At 31.0% G+C, this 19,971-nt stretch overlaps 1 protein-coding gene across 1 annotated transcript in view; it reads left to right on the top strand.

Annotated features, from left to right (window-relative positions):
- The window catches only part of LOC142319664 (uncharacterized), a 139,050-nt gene that overhangs the window by 92,768 nt on the left and 26,311 nt on the right, over positions 1 to 19,971 (top strand). Inside the window, exons 5-8 of the mRNA XM_075357217.1 lie at positions 7,583 to 7,757; positions 11,050 to 11,944; positions 15,419 to 15,636; positions 17,571 to 17,750. Coding sequence (XP_075213332.1) covers positions 7,583 to 7,757; positions 11,050 to 11,944; positions 15,419 to 15,636; positions 17,571 to 17,750 — 1,468 coding nt within the window. The remainder of the gene's footprint in view (positions 1 to 7,582; positions 7,758 to 11,049; positions 11,945 to 15,418; positions 15,637 to 17,570; positions 17,751 to 19,971) is intronic.

Genomic DNA, 19,971 nt, shown 5'->3' with positions numbered 1-19,971 from the left:
CAATAAAATATTTCAGTTATTTTTAATATTTCCTGACTTGTTCTGTATATGGAACAAGTCAGGAAATGACTCTCTTAATGGTGGTCGCGCTAGGTTGTACTTTTGTTAGTGCGTGTTTAATTGCTGGTTTAGTGTTTTTCGCGGGTTCGTTTGTGCCGGTTTTTGTGTTTTTGGTGTTCCTTTTGTGTTGTTTTTTATTGTTGTTGTTGTTTGTTTTGTCGTCTTTTAGTGTTTTTGTTTGATTTATTTTCTGTTTTGTGTGTTTGGCTTTGGCCTAACCTTTTGTTGGGCCAAAAAAGGGGGTTATCTCCCCTTTTTTTTACTACTCTCTTGGTTTGTTTGTGTGTTTGTGTTTTTCTTGTGTTTTTGTTTGTTTGTTTGTTTTCTTTCCCCTTGTTTCGTTGGGGGTGTTTCTGTTTTGATTCGTTTATTTTTTTTATTTCGTTGGAAATTATTATATTTTCTGTTTTCCTTGGTTGCTAAGGGTTGTTTCCGTGGTTGCTAAGGATTGTTTTCCTTGGTTACTCTGTTTACATTTAGTTGTTTACGTTTTGGTAGGCTGTTGCCTTTGTATTGTTTTTCTGTTTTTCTGTCTTTGTTTTCTTTTGTTTTGTGTGTCTTCGTAGCTGGTGTTTGCCTTTGCTTTTCTTGATTTTTGTTTTCTGTTACGGCCTCCTGTTCTGGTGGTTCCCCTGACCCTGTGGCTGGTGGTTTTTTGGGTGACTATAAGCGGCTTCTGGGTGAATTTGAAGGGCGTTGTAGTCTTCTGCGGCGTTTTCTTTCCGGTTCCGCCCCTTTGCCTGCTGCGTTGGTTGCCGATTCTTTTGCTTTTGCGTCTTCTGCCTCGTCCTTTTATGCTTCTGATCCCCTACTCTTGCGTGGTGGGGGATCAGGTTCAGATTCTGATACTGAGGAGGTGGACCGTGTTGTTACGACTGCGGTTGTTCATGTTCCCCCTGTTTTTGCGTCTTCTGCGGGGCCCTCTTCTTTGTCTGCGTCTGTTGTCTCTGGCTCTGATCGTCCGGCTCGGGGCGTCCGTCGGCGTTCCCCGCCTGCTTTGCGCTCTAACTTACGCTCGCGTCCTGGTGTGGCGGATTTTCCTCCTTTGGTTCCTCCTTCTTCTGCTGGTTCTTCTGTTGTCCCCCCTGCTGTCCCCGCTGTTGTTCCTTCTGTTGTTCCTCCTGTTCCGGGGCCTGTTGGGCAGGAGCAGTGCTCTCCTGGGTCGTTGGATCGTGGTCTGTCCCTGTTGCGTAGTTGTCATGCGGCAATGGGTGACTGGGTTCGGCGTCGGGGGGCTCGCAACCGTGGTGGTTCTGTGCAGGATTTTGAGGGTCTCCTACGTGATTTTGGTGATGCCATCCTCGAATGTGATTCTGGCAAAGCTTTTTTGGAGGGTCCTTTGATGGAGCAGGACCGGCTTTCCGCTGTTGTTGACGGGGCTGTTTCTCGCGTTCTCTCTCGTCCTGCCGATTTCGCTTCGGCCGTTTGTCGTCCCTCGAGTCCGCCCCCTTTGAACGTTCCGTCCTCTACTGTGTTGCGTCCTTCGTCCGTTTCTGGTAACGTCATTTTTGTTCGGCCGGCCCAGCCTTCGTCGGACGATCCTCAGGCTGCCTCTCGCGCGACTGTTGCCTCCTTGAAGAAGGTTGTCAAGCCGCGTGAGGGTTCCATTGGGGTACGTAGTTTGCGTCAGCTTCCTCGGGGCGATGTCTTGGTCGAGGCCGCCGATAGTGCAGGTGTTGACAAGATTATTGGTTGTGCGGCTTTGCGGGACGAGGGTTTGGTATGTCGCGTCCTCGCCCTTTGAAGCCCAAGGTGATGATCTATGATGTTCCCTCAGATTTTTCTCAGAGTGATGTTCTGGACTGCATCTTTTCCCAGAATGAGTCCGGTCGGCCTTCTCGCCAGGAGTTTGCGTCGGGTTTTAAGTTGCTGAAGGTGGTCGCTTCCCGTGCTGGTGAGACTCATTGGTTGGGGGAGTGTTCCCCTGTTGTGCGTAACTGGTTGCGGCTTCGTGACCGCGTTTTCGTTGATTGGAGTGGTTGTAGGGTTAGGGACTATGGCGACGTTACCCGCTGTTTTCGTTGCCAGGGTTATGGGCATATCTCTAAGTGTTGTCGCGAGCCTGAGGTTTGCGGTCATTGTGGTGGGCCCCACGATTTGAAGGCCTGTGCTGTTCGGGCAGATTCTTTCCCGTGTCCTGCCTGTCTGCGGTTTGGGAGGTCTTTGCTCCATGCGGTTACCAGTCAGGAGTGTCCGGCCTATCAGCGGGCCTTGGAGTTGAGGGTTAAACGTACTGATTATGACCGGTAATTCTTCTATTTCTCCTGCTCGTCCGGTTTCTTACTTCGTTCCTTGGGTTGCTGGGGCGTGTTCCCTTTGTACGGGGTGGTTTGCCAGGCCGGGTGATCTTTTTCGTCATCACAGTTTGTTTCACTCGGATGTTGTGATCGAGTTTTCTTGTCGGCGGTGTGGTAAGGGCTATTCTCGTCCCCATGCCGCCTCTTGCCATCATGACAAGTGCCCTGGGCCCTCTTCGGTTGAGCTGCTTCACCAGTGTGCTCATTGTTTGCGGGCTTTTGGGAGTTCTCAGGGCCTCACGCAGCATGTACGTCATTGCCACCCTTCTGTTCGGTTGGCTGAGCGACGTTCTGTTTCGTCTTCGGGTAGGTGTGCTGATCGTGGGGTCTGGAGTGATGATGAGACGTCTGTGTCGCTGCGGTTGGTCGTTTGTATACTTCTGACGTTTTGCCCGGCCTTCCTGGCAAGTCCCGTCAGCAGGTTAGGGATAAGGTTGCCCTTCTGCGTAGGAGTGGTGTTCTTCCCCCTTTGCGTCCCCCCTTTGCCTCTCCGATGGGCTCCCCTGTGTCTCCGGGTTCTCCCCCTTTAAATGAAAAAATAAAATTTTTCATTTTAAATGAAAAATTTGATTTCATTTGTTTGGTTTTTCCATATTTATGTTTTGTTCTATTAATTTCCTTACCTTCTTCCAGCATCTTCTGCACTAGTTTTTTGTTAAACTGACATATTTCCTCCTGGTTGTGTTTCCTTATGGTCTTACAGAGTTCAACATATTCCAGTTAGTAATAACATTTCCTGAATTCTTCATTGTCTTCCAATTTTCATTAGACTAACAGTTTCAATTGAGATTTTTGTATTTTGATGATGTTTGTCTAATGGTTCTATAGACTTAGCCAAATCAAGTATAATGTTGACAATTCCTTCATTATGTTTTGGTATGTCTATATCATTCAAGTCTTACAGCAGAGAGAACTGATTCAATAGATTAAGATCAGAATAGCTCTTATTTTCTAGTGGTTTTTCAATGTTTATTTTCATTTTCCTTGAGGTTTTTATCATTTACACATTTTTTTCTTAAAAATATTTTCACTTTAGCTGTTACTATTCTATGGTCACTTCCAGCAATGATGTGATTGAGAACAATGCAATCTCATATTATTGCTTTATTGATTGACATGATCTAATCAATTTCACTCACGCAGCCAGCTGGGCTTTGCCATGTCCAGTTTCAACTGTATTTTTTCCAGTAAAATGTGTTTAGGTTATAGAATTCTTGTCCTTTTGCAAAATCCATGAGCATGTCACCTATGCCATCTCATTACCCACTTCAATCTGGACTAATTGTATTTTCACAAGTTTTTACCTTTCCTATTTTTGCATTAAAATCGCCCATAAGTATTTTGTAGTGATATTTTTCTTTGACTTGCATGTGTGTAATATCATCATAAAATTCTTCATATAAATAAATAATTTTTATTATTATTATTTCATCACATAAATAGAAAGTTTGGTAATGCAATATGATATAGAGATTTTATATTATATGAGAATTGCTGTTTTCAACCCAGAAACTTCCAGATGAAAATTGAAGACATTATTATACAATCACATAGGTTAGTATTTTAATACTTTTATTTAGAACAGCAGTAAAAACTGAGGCAAAGAATGTACTTGCTTGGAATATTAGTTAGTTTAGTTTTGTTAACAACAAATTTAATTTCTCTACTAGCAATGAATCTATAATATTCAGTATTGTACTTTTCTGACCTAATTTCTTAATTCAGCCAAAATAAAAATATCTTCAAGTAAATTTAAATATTTTAACATCTTAATGGTTTTTATTTTGATAACATCTCCAATTTAAAATTTTCTTTTAGTTTTTCTTGCGTGTCCTGTAAAAAATACAAAAAATGAAAGCCTTAGCTTACTTATTCATGAAATTAGACTTCGGTTTATTTCAGTGACAGTAAAATAAAAATTTTAAATATTTGTATGTTGTCAAAAGATATTTGACAGCACAAGTATTTTATTATCAACAGAGAAAAACATTTTTACTATTGATAAGTAATATAAATAAGAATTTATTTTTCAGTATAAAGTATTATATTAAACAGGTTGCTTTGCTCCAACTGTCCCAGTCTTTATCATGCTTAAGAATAATATAAAAAGTATTTGAAGAATGAGTGAAACTAACTAGTGTTACTTTCTCTGAAAGGATTGATGGTCATTTGTGATTAATTTAGTAGAAGTATCAATTAAAAGTACGGAATGTCAACTACATTTTCATGGGTTGTAGAACTGATGTGTAATCTAATATCTTTTCAGATGAAAAAGCCATTTCCGTTCTAATTTTATATTGAATACACTCATGTATTATGTCAGATCACCAGTATCCATTGCACTATGGTAGAAAATTAGCAAACAGTTTAAATTGAAATGAAAAATGAATACAATCTAAATTTGTTCAAACCTATTTTGAACTGCAATTGATTTTTTAAGTGTTTAAAATTAAAATTGCTGTCAAGAACTGAGTAATGTACAATCCTTAACACTAAATCAAATTAGTAATTTTCAATATAATTGAAACTGTAAATTAAGAATGACATTTCAGATCTGACCTGAATTGTTCACTAGTAAAAATACCTCAATTGGCTGTTAAATCGTATTTTAAAATTTATTTAATGTTGTGTCAAGTAAACAAAAAATAATTGAACTAATTGGCTTCTATAATACTAATACTACTAGTTCTACTAGAACTATTTCTTGCTATTTTATTTTTGGAACTGTCAAAATATGTTTAATTTTAAATTTACTATGGACAAAAAAATTTTCTTTAGTGCTGTAGGGTACTATTACAATCTTTAACTAAAAATACACTTCAGTTTTATTCTTATTTTTACTTCAGTATTGGAAATTTGTTTATAGTTAAATTATATAAATAATTTTAGGTATTTTATCATTTCAATAATGCCAAAAATTTTGTTTATATCTTAATTTAAAACCAAAAAATATGTCATTGTTTAATGACATATCATTATATAAAATCCATGAGCATGTCACCTCTGCCATCTCATTTCCCACTTCAATATGGACTGATTGTATTTTCACAAGTTTTTACCTTTCCTATTTTTGTATTAAAATCGCCTGTAAGTATTTTGTAATGATATTTTTCTTTGACTTGCATATATGTAATATCATCATAAAATTCTTCTTATAAATAAATAATTTTGTTTGTTTTCTTGAAATCAATTAGTGCTTTCAGTGATAAATGCCATAAGATTTCTTTGTGAAACTATGATTTGAGCAGTTTTATCAAAATTAAAAAAAAAACAGTTAACTTTTTTTTTGCTGTGAACTTGTTTCATTTTTAAAATGTATATTGGTGTTTATTTGTCAATGTTCTGCTCTATCCATCTTCTTTGGCTAAATACATATTGTATGTACTTCATAATGATATGAAAGTGAATGTTGTTTTGGTTCTGAAATCATCAGCTTTCAAATTAAATTTAAAGTTAAACTTTCAAATTTATTTTGTATTGGTCAATTAGAAAATTTGTTGTATTAGTACATCATTTGTGGGTCTTCTAAATCAGTGTACTATATTGATATCTATTACATTTTAAGTTTTAGATTAGATTTTATTACTGTTATTGAATTGAATGCACTTTTGAAACTGAATGTTCTTCACAAATTACTCTAAATAACAGTACTTTGTTTATGTGATTCCTATTTCATCATAATTTTCTTTTTTAACTGGGTGAATTTCCATTATATGACACTATTTGATGTCATCTTTAAGGATAATAAATACTGTTGTTATTTTCAAATAACAATGAATAAATGGCATCTGTTAATGTTTATTTTGTCAATATCCTGAAACCTTTTCCATTAAAATTGAATTTTATTTTCAGAAAAATAAAAAAAGGATCTGACATCTGATAATTACATAGTTGATATTGTCAAGGAATGTGTTACTTAGCATGAAATTTGCATAGTTGCTACTTGTGCATTGGTGTGTTGTCATGACATTATTGTCAATAATTATTTTCATGCAAAGCAAATTTGGCAATAATTATTTTGCCAAACTGTGTTCTGAAACTGCTAATGCAAAACTTGAAATTAGTACTCCTGGTTGAGTATGGTTTGTAGTGTAAAGTTGTATAATGATTTTCTCATGTTAAAACAAATTAGCATCATCCTGATTTGAGAGGCAATCCTGTTAAGCTTTTTTCATCTTAAGGAACTTTTAATCTTCCATTGTAAAGACTAAGTTTTAATTTTGAAATCATAATTCCTTATAAAACATTGATCCACACTCAGCTAAATTAAAAAAATCTGTAGATTTTAATTTTATTAAAACTGTTCTCATTTTCATGCACTCAGTTTTTGTTCAGTTGAAAGTTGGTCATTTTTACCTAAGACACCAAATTGGCTCACACCAAATTATCAGTTTGAATTAATTGAATGAAGTAAGAACTGTTATTCTGATTTCAACTGAAGTAACAGATAAATATTGTTTATTTGTATTTTTCTGCAAAATCTTGGCTCAACATTTTATTTTACTTAAGCTGGTAGTTGTCTTCTGAGAAAATTCATCAATAATCTCACCAATCTTATTACCATCTTGAAAAGATTTATGTCATTAACAAAACTATGCACAACCCAAACAGTAATCCTTATAAATGTTCTGTAATTTTAGTAATCTTTTTTGTAAGCATTAAGTTTTTGATAAAATGTATTGTAAAATTCTTGATCATTTTTGAGCATATTAATGTAGTAAACAATTAAACATTTGATAAAAAACTGGAGCAGAGAAGGAGTTATAACTGAAGCACATGAGAAGCATGTATCAAGATCAAACAGTGTCTGAATGCACTGACCATTCAGTAGTTACGAAACAAGTCTGAATACTCTGTAATAGAAACAAAAATACTTTTCAAGCAAACTTTGTTTGCTGGCTTTGTCTATCCATTCTTCTAGAAATTTTTGTGATGAGCCATAAGTCAATTATTATGAACACAAATTAGTATTTTATTACATGGAATGGTTAAATTCAAAAAAGATTTCACTGTTTTCATGGTACCAAATATTTTTAATTTATCTAACTATTGTATTAGTGTTATTTCTGTATATTTGTATTTTTTATATATGTATAGGTTGAACTTGTAGGAGATGATTAGCTCCAATCCATCTTTTGTTCCATATTAAAGACAAAAATTTGAATGTATGCATCAAAAAGATTTTTTTAAAAATTTAATGTGTAAAATAAGCAAGTTTTTTTTAGGTTTCTAGTAGCAGTGCTGGAACGTCACCACCAACTCCAAGGAGACAGTCAAAGTGGTCGAAAGTGAAAAATGCATTTTTAACTTCTACTCCATCACCAGAAGAGATATTAAATCATGTTTCAAATTCAGTACCTTCCAGTCCAGTTAAAAACACCAGCTTCATATATGATTTAGGTATTGGATAATGTTAATAATTTTTTTTTGTATTATAAGCTTTTATTACAAGATAGGGCATAAAAGTAATGAGACAACTTCCATAACAAACAAAGTGGCAACTTGTAGACATCTCTTTTGCAGGAATGGACATATAAATATCTCCTTGACCTCCAGTACAAATTTCAACTCCATATTGTTCCTATAAAAGCTTCTTGTACAAATTATCCTAGCATTTTTATTTGTCATAAAATTGAATAAAAACATGTTGAATAATGTTATGGAATGAAATTTTGCTTGAAACTTGGTAAAAATACCACAAAAATTTATGATAAAATAAAACTATGGAGATCATGCTCCATCCAGACCACAATTTTTTAAGTGGTGCAGGGTAATTTTGAGGCTGTGAAATTGTAGCTCTAAACTGGAAGACCATCCATATTAAAAACACATTATCCATTTTTCCACATTATCAAATGTGGAAAAAGTGACTTTCCTTGTGAGGTCAGTTTACAATTGACAAGCATGGTAGTATACTGTTTAGTAGAGAGAACTAAATTTGAACTGTTTACTTCCATGAGATTTTAACATGGTTAATTTTAATGTGGTTAATTCTTGTAAGGAATTAACCATATGAAGTGTGCATGCAAAGTTGGTTCTAAAAAACTTCACAATTAAGCAAAAGAAGAATATAAAGGCTGAATATCTGGAGCTTCTAAAATGAATCCAGAAAAAAAAGAATTTTTTCATAACTATTATTTGTAACAATAAATGAATTTTTTAGTATGCTACCAAAACTTAATGCCAAAGATCAAGAACCTTAATACATTTCAAGAAAACAATCTTTCTTTCTTAGATCAAATAAAAAATCATATCAATATTCATTCATTTTTTTGACAATCAAAGAGTTGTTCTTATGGAATTCTTGCTTCAAGGCCAGCTGTCATTTAAAATTAACTGTCATTACTATCATGAGATTCCTGAGAATCCAGAAAATGTTATAATCAGCATTGAAGATGATAACAGTCTAAATGTAACTTTAGTGTTTACCATCAGCAATAAGAGCCACCACAACCAGCCACAAGTCCTAGCCTTAATTGCCAGACACAGTGAACAGTTTCAGGTAATATCCACATCAAATAGGTTAACATTAGCCTGTAGTAACATAAAATCTGGTTAGTGTTTGCATACAGATCTGTAGAAAGTCATGTAGTTGTGTGACTTGTTCCTTTAATTTTGTCTCATGCATGGGATATAAACTTGAGTTTGGCCAGGAAACGTAGTGGTGTTACATTTTACTACTTGGAAAAATAAACAGTTCTAACACAACAGATGAAATCTATGAATACCTTGACGGGTTCTGGGTACAACCTAACAACATATATATATATATATATATATATATTAGATCTTATAAAAACAAGTTAGGTTTCTCCAATCTTGTAGACCATTTAATAATCAATAAACATTAAATCACTGATTCGGATATAAATTTAAAACTATTAGAAATTGTAAAAGGATGTGATAATAATAAAAAATTAACCATTTAATAATTTAAAAAAACTTAATTCTTATCATACTAAATTAAAATTTACCTTTGAAATGGATAAATACAGAAAAATACATTTTTTAGATGTTCACATAGAAATTAGCAAAAGAATAAAATCTGTATGTAGAATCTATCTGTATGTAGGAAACCAACAACTAATAAAATAACTATTAACAGAAGGTCGAATCATCCTTGGGCAACAAAATTAATACATTTACAAATATGTTAAATAGAGTGATACATTAATAATAAGGAAAAACTAGATTCAGAAATAGATATTGTAAAATATATTGTAGTAAAAAATGGATATAAGATATCATTGTTCGATAATATTTATAAAAAAAACAGAGATTAAAATCTAATGATACAACAACATTGATACCTACAAATAATAAAAGTACTGATGAAAATATTTATATAAAATATTCCTATACTAACAAGATTATTGAAAATGTGGTTAATGTTTATAATGATAAAAAATATAAAATAGCATATAGACCATACTATCATATAATAAAACATTTGAAAATCCATAATAATTATAATGATCCTAATAATTTGTGTGGTATCTATAAAATAACCTGCAATGATGTAACAAAATTTATATTGGAAAAACTAATAGATCATTTAGGGCAAGATTTGCAGTACACTTCAGATCTTATAAAAACAAGTTAGGTTTCTCCAATCTTGCAGACCATTTAATAATCAGTACATTCAATCACCGATTCGGATACAAATTTAAAAATATTTGAAATTGTAAAAGGATGTGATAATAATAAAAACTTAAATATTTTAGAAAAATATTATATATACAAATATAGATAAAAGTTTAGCTTGATTAATGTACATACAGAGTTTGATAATGACTTTCTTATCAGGACTGCCATAGATAATAGCTCATCATATAATTTATAAAAAATTAAGTAATCTTAGTACAATACTGTGTGTGTAACTGGCCACATGGAATATTTTATTTTTGACTACATATTTTTATATTATGTTGACAATTCTATGTTTGAGTTTGATGTATAAATTTCTAGAAAAAAAGTTTTATTAACTGACAATGAGAGAAACCCTCGAAAGTGCTATTAAATGAAAAAAACAATAAGCATATGGTAAGAGGCATTGTTGAATTCTGTACTGTTGGAGGAAGATTGTGTTATACTTTTGTCTTGGACAAAATTATATTATATTATATTATATATATATATATATATATATATATATATATATATATATATATATATTTAAAATATACATTTCTCCCCATTGTGAACAGATCAGTAATAAAATTTGATTGTAAGGGCTTAAGTTTATAAACTCTTGAACCAAATCAAATTTAAATTTAATGAATTATCCAAATAATTTACAAGACCAAGTAACATAAGTGAAATTGTTTAAAAAAAGTATATTAATATGATAATTTTTTTTGATGAAACTTACTATAAACAATGTAAGTTTAAGTTAAGTTGTTGAACTGTTTGTATGAATTACAAGTAAAATTCCAGGAATTTTTCCTTATTACATCTACTTTGAGACTGGTCAAATTCCAACACAGTATTAGAATTCTAGGTCACAATTTACTTTATAATGTAGACAAGTATAAAATAAGTTAAAACTTTTAAATAATCTTTCATTTACTTTTGTATGTTTTCCCTCTCCAGATCATTGCTGGCAGTATTCATGAGCCTAACATCAAAATTTAAAATAGATTAAATATTTATTAGATTGGAATTATAATTTTAGTTTTTATACTTTTTACAGAATCAGATGATTTAAGCAGTGGAGAATTCATTGATGAGAATCTTCGAGACAATAATGATGATGTTTTTCCTGATTCAATGGAAGAAAGTTTTAGTGCTCAGTGTGGAATCAGCAATGAAAATATTCATAATGAGATAAAAAGGAATTTTGAAGAGCTTCAGCTTAGATTAAGCCATGAGTTTCATCAAAAATTAAGTGAATGGGAAAGATTAAAAAACTCAGGAACTGGAATAGGCATTCCTCCTAGTGCTGGAAAAATTGGAGGAAGTGGAATGTCTAGTGGAACTTCGAGTGTAGGGGAAGATGATAAAGCCTTCAGGAAAAAAATGGAAGAATGGGATAGAATTAAAAGCCCAAAACAAAGAGAGTCAGCCCTTCAACAATTAGGTGAAGAGAATCTAAGCCCAGATTTTAAAAAGAAGCTAGAACAATGGGAAAAACTTAAATCCATTCCAGTATCTCCAACTTCAGAAAATATTCCTAATGTACAACCACAATTCAAAAAGAAAATTACTGAATGGCAACGATGGAGGTCTGGAGGTACCACTTCAAAAACTGAAAATCAAGTACAAAGTAACTCACCAGATATTCCAGAAGATTTTTCAAGAAAATTACAAGAATGGGAAAGACTTAAACAGGGAATAGGAGAATGTGATAGTTCTATTAGAGCAGGAAATCGTTCACCAAGCCCTTGTATGTCACGAAAAGACTTTTTAGAATTTAAATCCAAGAAATCACAACACAGATCATTGGACAGTGGTCATAAAGTGGCAAAGAGTAAAAGTCATCATGAAATGAAGGAACTTGCCTGGTTAGAAAAAGAATTACATAAAATAGAAAGAGAAAAACAAAGGTTAGAAAGAGAAAGGGATAAGTATTTGGAGAGAGAAGCTAGGTCAGTTTTGATTTTTCATGTATGTAATTCTGATTGCTGTTTGTGGTCATGTTATCGGCTGATTTTCATGTGTAGTTTATAAAGGTAGTTTAATCATGTTAATTGCTTCAGAGTAATATATATAAATTCTGACTTCAAATATAATCGTGTGATTAACATTAATTAACCTTTGTAGCATGTGTTGTAATATCTAACAAGGTGATAAATTAATTAATTAATTTAAAATGCTTTTAATTATAATGTGTAACCATTTTGTAATATGTTAAAGAACTACATTCTTTACATAATCTGTATTTGCATAACAACTTATTTTGCTTTAGTCTGAACTCATTGTTTTAAAATTTGGATCATGGGTGATCAACTTAGAATAAAAATCAATATGCTAATAACAAAAACCAGTGCTTCTCAAACTGCAGGATATAATTTTTCAGGCTTCACTCATCACCTTGTTCAAGGAGGGATACTATAAGTTGTAAAAGTCTATTTTATCATAATTTAATTTTACAAACTAAGTTTATAAAATGAAGTTTAGTAAAAATCGAATGTTTTCAAAACGAAAAGAAGCAAAGTATTAATAATTCAAAGTGAAGATATCTAAGAAAAACGTTTGAGAAACTAAATTAATTTTTACCATGCATTTTTATTTATAGGACTTATACTAAAGAAATTTAATCAGTACTAAAAACTAGTTATGAAAAAAGTAAATGCAGAGTTAAATTTCTTTTAATTACAGTTTTTGTTATTAAGCAATTTAAATTGAAAAAATAAAACTTGTACAAATAGTTTTTTTTTGTAGTGATATTTTATGAAGTATTCCAGTGATATTAAGATAGTTTTCATAAAACTTTCTTTGCCATTCATTGAGATTTTATTTATTTATTTATTCAGATTTTCAAAATTCTTGTTCGACATTATTATTCTGTATTTACTTAATTCATAATTTACAATTATGTACATTTTATTTCTGAGATAGTTTTTTTTTAATATCATGTCTTTTTTTGTCTTGTTTAACTTCCGGGACCACTTGGGTATTGCTTCAGAGGATGAGATGAATGATTTGTAATGTGTGTGAAAATGCCATGCCTGACTGGGATTCAAACCTGGAACCTTCGAATGAAAGGCCGAGATGCTACCACTCACACCACAGAGGGCAGCTTATATCATGTCTATTGTTATTTATTTATTCACTCCAGCAATCTTAACCCAAAATCCAGATTACAGCTATTTATTTTTTTTAATCTTTTGATGAGAAATACATTTTGTAATTTTGAAAAATGCCAAGTCTGATTGGGATTTGATACCAGAACCTACTAGAGAAAGACAGAAACACTATCACGCTGTTAGTCTTTGAGTTTATATTGCAAGAACCATATATGATGAACCATGTATGATGTCAGAATTTATAGGCCATAGAGTAATATGGTATTGTCACATCTTCATGGCTCAATCATTTTTTGAGAGATTGACAACTGAAAATGTTTATACAATTACAATTTATTTGTTTAAGAACATAAATAAAATAAGATAAATCAATAATAACAATTACAATAATAATCAGAATAATAATAATGACAACTCAGTCAATAATAATAACAATCATAGTATTCACAACCACGATGATGATGACAATAATAATAGTGAACAGTGATTAGATACAAAACAGAATTTAAAATAATTCTCAGGATTTATTTACAGGTAATTAAATATTGAAAAGCAGAATTCAGTTCCATTGACAAAAGACATTAGCATGACCGCTAATCTTAACACTTTTAACCACTAGTCTTGTATTAACAATAATAATACAACAGATAAGACAAGTATAAAGTTCTTTTACTGCAAATACCTTTGCTGTTCACAAATAAAACTACCCTAAAAATTTATGAATGTAACTCACCGAACCACTTCTTGTTTTCATGTACTGGAATTACTTATGATGTCACCTTAATCACGTCAAACTTGTACGTACTAGAAATTTGCTTCTTCACTGAATACTCCTTTTCATACCTCTTGCTTCAAACTTGCATAATAACTCCTTGCTTAGAACTCTCTCCAAGAACTCACATAATAACCCCTTGCTTAGAACTCACATCTCGCAGAATTGATTTCAACTTGTCTTCCTTGGAGTATTTATGGTATACTCCTATCCTGTTGACCCGCAGGACCAGACCCTGGGTTGAGCATGAGAATGATCAATTGAGTCCTTTTAGTTTCTCATGCATCCTAACCTGAATCCAGTAACTCTTCTCATGGAACAACATCTGCTTAGGTGGGTCATTGTGCAGTATTACAAAGAACGCTTGTTAAACAGACCTGTTAGCTTTACTAAAAGGGTTGCTTTTAGTCCCTTTCTGGATTCTTCCAATTATTATATTTTCTACTACTTTCTTCTTAATTGGCAGGAATCTGTTACTCAAGTCCATTATACTGATCTTGTTACAGTATTATAGTAGTATACCAGATCAATCAACAGGATATGGAAAAACAAAAAATAAAAAGAATATATTTTATTGTTAAAAAGTATTATATTCATAAGCATAGTTGTTTTTATTTTTATGTAATAGTGTGTCAAATTTTCACATTCAATCTCTAAAAACATTTCAATTCTGTACTTGATTATTTTTTGAATAATGTGGACCATTTCCTTTTTGTAATTTTGCTATTTCCTAATATAACATTGTAATTTTTTCTTTTTTAATTTTGGCATATCTGGTGGACAACAGAGTAAATAGCATCACAGGAAAACATCTCAAGTTGTGAGGTCCTTGATACCACTCAACAGGATCTGTTGTTAGGAAATCTGTTGATTTCTGATCAGTTTGTTAGGATATTTTCTATTTATAAACTCCTGAAATTATAAATTTTCTAAAGATTATTGGCTTTAATCAAACTATGATTGCTAACTTAAATGAAAGCAAAATATGTTGTCACTCTTTTCATTTGTTATTACTTACAGTCTCCTTCTTATAGTAGTACATCATCCAGAAAATCACTTAAGAAAGTGTGAAGCATGTGAAAATGTGTTTTAGCTATAATATTACCATCAAAGAAGTAAAGATTGTTCTTTCTGTATTTTAGCTGACACCATAATCTTAGGATTGTTTTGCATGTGACTAACTTGCATCCTTTTGAATATTACTGTCAGAGCAAATTGTAATTTTATATCAGAGATTGAAGTATGTCTCAATTTATAAATATTTGTAGATGATTAGGAAGAAAGAGTGAAATTAATGAAAACATATATAGTAAAAAAAATTATTTAACTAAAAAATTTAGCCAATTGCTCACTGCTATGCTATATCAGTATAGCTTTCTCATGAGAAGGTACAGCCATTGTCCATACCCATTATTTTGTTTAAAATAATTTTAACTTGTTTGGAATTAACTATTTCCAGTCAATATTTTTTTTATGGTTGTGTATTTCGGGTTTAAGTACAATATATAATTAAATTTTACATTAAATTTTTTCTTTTTCAGACTAGAAAAAATGAGAAGAGCTATAGGTTCAACTCAGCAAAAACAAGAGGTGCTAATTCCAACATCGACTGGTCTTTTTAGATTTGAAGGTATTTCACAGAAATTTACTCGCAAATTATATGAGTGGGAAAAAGCAAAAGGGATAGGTCCTGAAGCTTCAACATTTGCTTTACTAGATCCAGGGTACCAACCACCATCACAGACATCAGAGATTTCTGGTAAAACTTTGTTTTTTTTTTATAGGGATAGGTTAAGAAAAAATCTGTATCAATTAGTAGAACTTTTCAAATAAAATTCTATTTAACAATACATTATTTATTTACTTATTTTTTTTTTTTTTAATGAAGTGAAATATATTTAGAATTGTATAAAAGTAGGGAGAACATCATTATCTTCTTGAAGTAACCAGTTAGTTAGGAAAAGATCTGTTGTTCCAGACAACCCAAAATAAATTTAAAAAAATAAAATACTATTGTGATATGAGCATTGTAATTTAGATGCAAGTAAAATTTAATGGTACGAAAAAAATCATGCAAGATTTATTTTGTAAATAAATGATGTTGATATTAATCAATTTTTAATAATGAAGGTAAAAAATAATGAGACATTTTAAAATATCTTAAATACTACCTGAGTTTATTTGCTGCATATCTTGGTTTTCTTCAGATCTGTCCTATAAATTTCAAACAGCTAATTTGGTGAAGAGAGTTGGGAACAGTCTGACTCTTTCTAGTGTTACTAAATATAATTAATGGAAATCTGAAAGCAGTAACTACTCCACAAAGCCAATAAAAAGTAAGATGATGACACTTTTTAATTTAATTTAATTTTTAATATTTATTCTTCTAATGCAGTTTTCAGTCTCTGACTAATCATATTTGGTAAAATATTAGAAAATATTTTAAAATTCATTGTTGTTTTGATTCATTAAAGTATTACCTTTAATCTGAAAATTTGAGTAATTTAATGAGTTCTTCAAAAGAAAAGTCTGTCGTGTTACATGTAAATATTTCTATTCAGATCATCAGATTTATTTATTATCAATTATTTATATACATCTTTACCTTACTCTAATTATTATTTCACATAAAAAAGGCTCTTATACATTTGTTGTTTTTTTCTTTGCTATATACTTTAATGTAAAAAAAAAAACAAATTATAATGAATAAAATAATAATAATGATATGAAAAAATTAACAGGAAATAATGCATAAAATTACATAATTTTTATACTGTATGAAAAATATTGGCTTGAAAAAATGAACACTGATACAAATAGACTAAAGAAGCTCTGGAAATTTCTGAGGCCAATGAATACAATTTAAAATGAAATAATACAATAATTTAAAATGTAATATAATGTTGTAGCGTAAGGCTAGATGGTAGTAAATATTGACAAACTATTCGATCATAATTTAATAATGTAAATCATAATTCAATAATGTACTACTGACTATATGCTTTACATAAAGTCAAGTAGTCAAGTATTGTTTATAATATCAAAATTTTACAGTTCATTTTAAAATAGTTAAACCTTACTTGTAAAGAAACCTTGTATCCATGAGAAATATGTTTCCATGAGGTCCAAGGTTACCGATTGTCAAATGTGCAGATTCACACATTTGCATAGATACATATTGATAAGGTTTTTTTACAAGTAAGGTATAACTAATTTAAAATATGCTGTATAATTCATAAATATATCACACGTCAGTCAATGTTCAAACATATGGTGACCATTCATGTATATTATGCACTACTATAGAGTAAATTAATGAGGTAAAGGCACTTAACTATAAAAGTTCTGCCAAATTCCTTGTGCTGATGCCCAGGAAAATGTGGGAAAAGGAGGATGCATAACAATTTTTAAATCAAATACTTTTTAAAAAAGGCGTTTTCACATTATATCTTTTACTCGCTTTAAATTAATTTTGAAAATTTCTTTATGTGGAAAATATTTTGGAGAATCTCGAATCTCTTCCAGAACAATATACCTGTTAATATCGCTGATGTAAAGTAAATAATATTAATTCAATTAGATTAATCATGTTTACTGTCATTATCTGAATATTTCTTGTTTTCTTTTTTTTTTAATAGAATAAACAATATTGATTTTTTATTTCTGAAATAATTTTATTATTAATCATTTCAGGAGACAGTATGAAAAAGAATGGTACATTGTTAATGAGATCAAAGTCAGTAGGAAGTGTTGTGGATGTAGTCAGTAGTGGAAGTTCTCCTGGAGGAATCACTCATCAGCCATCCAGCCTCTCTCTTAATAATATGGAAAAAATTGAAAGTTCTGATCTAACTCGTGGATTAGAACAACAAAGTAATTTTTTTTCTGTTTTATTCTGTATTAACTGGTTACACCATTTTGTGTAACCAGTTATTGTAATAGCATACTTTGATAAGATCCAGATTCAGGTAGTATTGGATTTGATTGCTGACAAGGTTTTGGTGGTTTTAACTATCCATTTTATTCAAATCATTTTCTGTCATAAAAGATATGCATGAAAACATTTCAGTTACTATAATACCAAAAAAGTAAGAAAAAACTGAATAAATAAGATTATTAAATTTAACATTATTGTAGTAATAAAGATATAGGAGGGGGTATCATAAAGTTTTAATTATTATTAAACATTAATAGAAATAGAAACTTAATTTTTATTTGTTATTATTTAGACTTCTCTATGTAGTTATACATTTCTCCCAGTGTTTCTTGACCTTTCAAAGGCCACCATTGTAGAATTCAGCAGATTGCAATGAAAACCATTGTTCCACCTCTTGAATGACGTCATTTGTGTATTCAAATCTCCCACTCCATAATCTTTTTTTTTGAGTTCTGGGAATAAGAGAGAGTTGTTTGGGGTGAGACTGAAAGAATAGGGCAGATGTAGCAAAATTTCAAAGTCCCATCACTTTCATTCCTTAACTGCACCTAGAGATGAATGAGCAGGCACATTGTTGGCAAGAAGATGAAAAAGACATCAAATGACGCCTTTGGTGATTGTATTTCTTGATCACAGCATCATGCAATTTGTTCAGTTGTGTGCAGTAATAGACACCAGTGATGGTCCGACTTTTCTACAGGTAGTCTGTTAAGATATTCCTTGACAGTCCCAAAAAATAGACAGCATAATATTTCCTGTAGACTTCTGCACCTTAGTCTTCTTGGGGGGAGGTGAGCTGTTGTGTTTCCACTCCTTGCTCATCTCTTTGGTATCTGGATCATATTGGTAGATCCAAGATTCATCCATAATTGCCAGGTTACCAAAAAAATCCTCTTGTCTTGCTCCAAAAGATTCAACATCTCCTTTGACAAATAGTTCTATATTTATTTCTGAAAAGGAATCATAAATCATGGAGCCCAGCATGCTGACACCTTTGACATGTGGAGTTCTTCATGAATAATTTTCCTGTAATTTAAAACATTATGTACATAAGGATCAATTAATATGCAGAATAAATTTTATCCAGATATCTCCATTATTTCTTAGTAATAATTAAAACTTTATGATACCCACTAGTACATATATATATATAAATATTTTAACAATAAATTATTATTAACAATAATTTTAGTATTTTAACAATAAAATTATTAAAATACTTTCTATTAATTTAACATTATTATCGTAGTAATATATATATATATATATATTTAAAATTCTACTAACATAAACCATCTAGTACAGAATATTGAGATAAGACATTTCTTATCTTAATTCTGTCATGAACTTTCACGGTATCCCGAATCCTCAATCATGAAAGTAATTCATTTTATCAAAGTGCACATTAAAAAAAAATGATATGGACACCACATGAACTTATACGCCTATTAAATTACGTATACACATTTTTTTTAAATGAGAAGTACATAACATTTTATTTCTTTAATAACTTCTAATATTTTTTCATATTTTTTTTATTGCTATTATTGAATTATTATTTATTGTAAAAATTTTTTTACAATCAGAAGTTAATAGTTATTAATAAATCAATATATTTAAATTAATAAAAAAAAGTTAAAAAAATGAATGAAATCTGATTCGAACAGATGTGCCTTCCCCTTGTAAGATCCAAATATTTCATTAATTAAAATTGTATTAGGCTATAACTCTGGGAACCAATGAAAATAAGTACCACTTTCATATATCGTTGAAAAGCTATCAATGAAGGCTTATTACTGCAGTTTAGAAAAAGTCCAAAACCAAAATTTGTTTGGATTTTGGTTTTTTTTTTTTGACATTTGTGGTCAATTCAATTACGATCAAAAGGGGAGGAACACAACTAGATATCACAACAGTCCTAAATCCAAAATTTCAACATCCTACGGCTAATCGTTTTTGAGTTATGGATCAGGGGTAGTCAAAATGGATATTTCCGTTGAAATCTGGAAACGGAAATTTTTCGCGATCACAATACTTCCTTTACTTCGTATAAGGAAGTAAAAAAACTTTAAAAATACTAAATATTAACATATGCTTTGTAAATAAAATAAAACCATGTACATGGTGTAATGTCTGTTTGATTAAGTACAGTAATAT

This window comes from Lycorma delicatula, chromosome 1, assembly GCF_047948215.1.
Source record: "Lycorma delicatula isolate Av1 chromosome 1, ASM4794821v1, whole genome shotgun sequence".
Lineage (NCBI taxonomy): Eukaryota > Metazoa > Arthropoda > Insecta > Hemiptera > Fulgoridae > Lycorma > Lycorma delicatula.
Note: the sequence above shows the minus strand (reverse complement) of the source record. Positions and strands in the feature narration are given on the sequence as shown.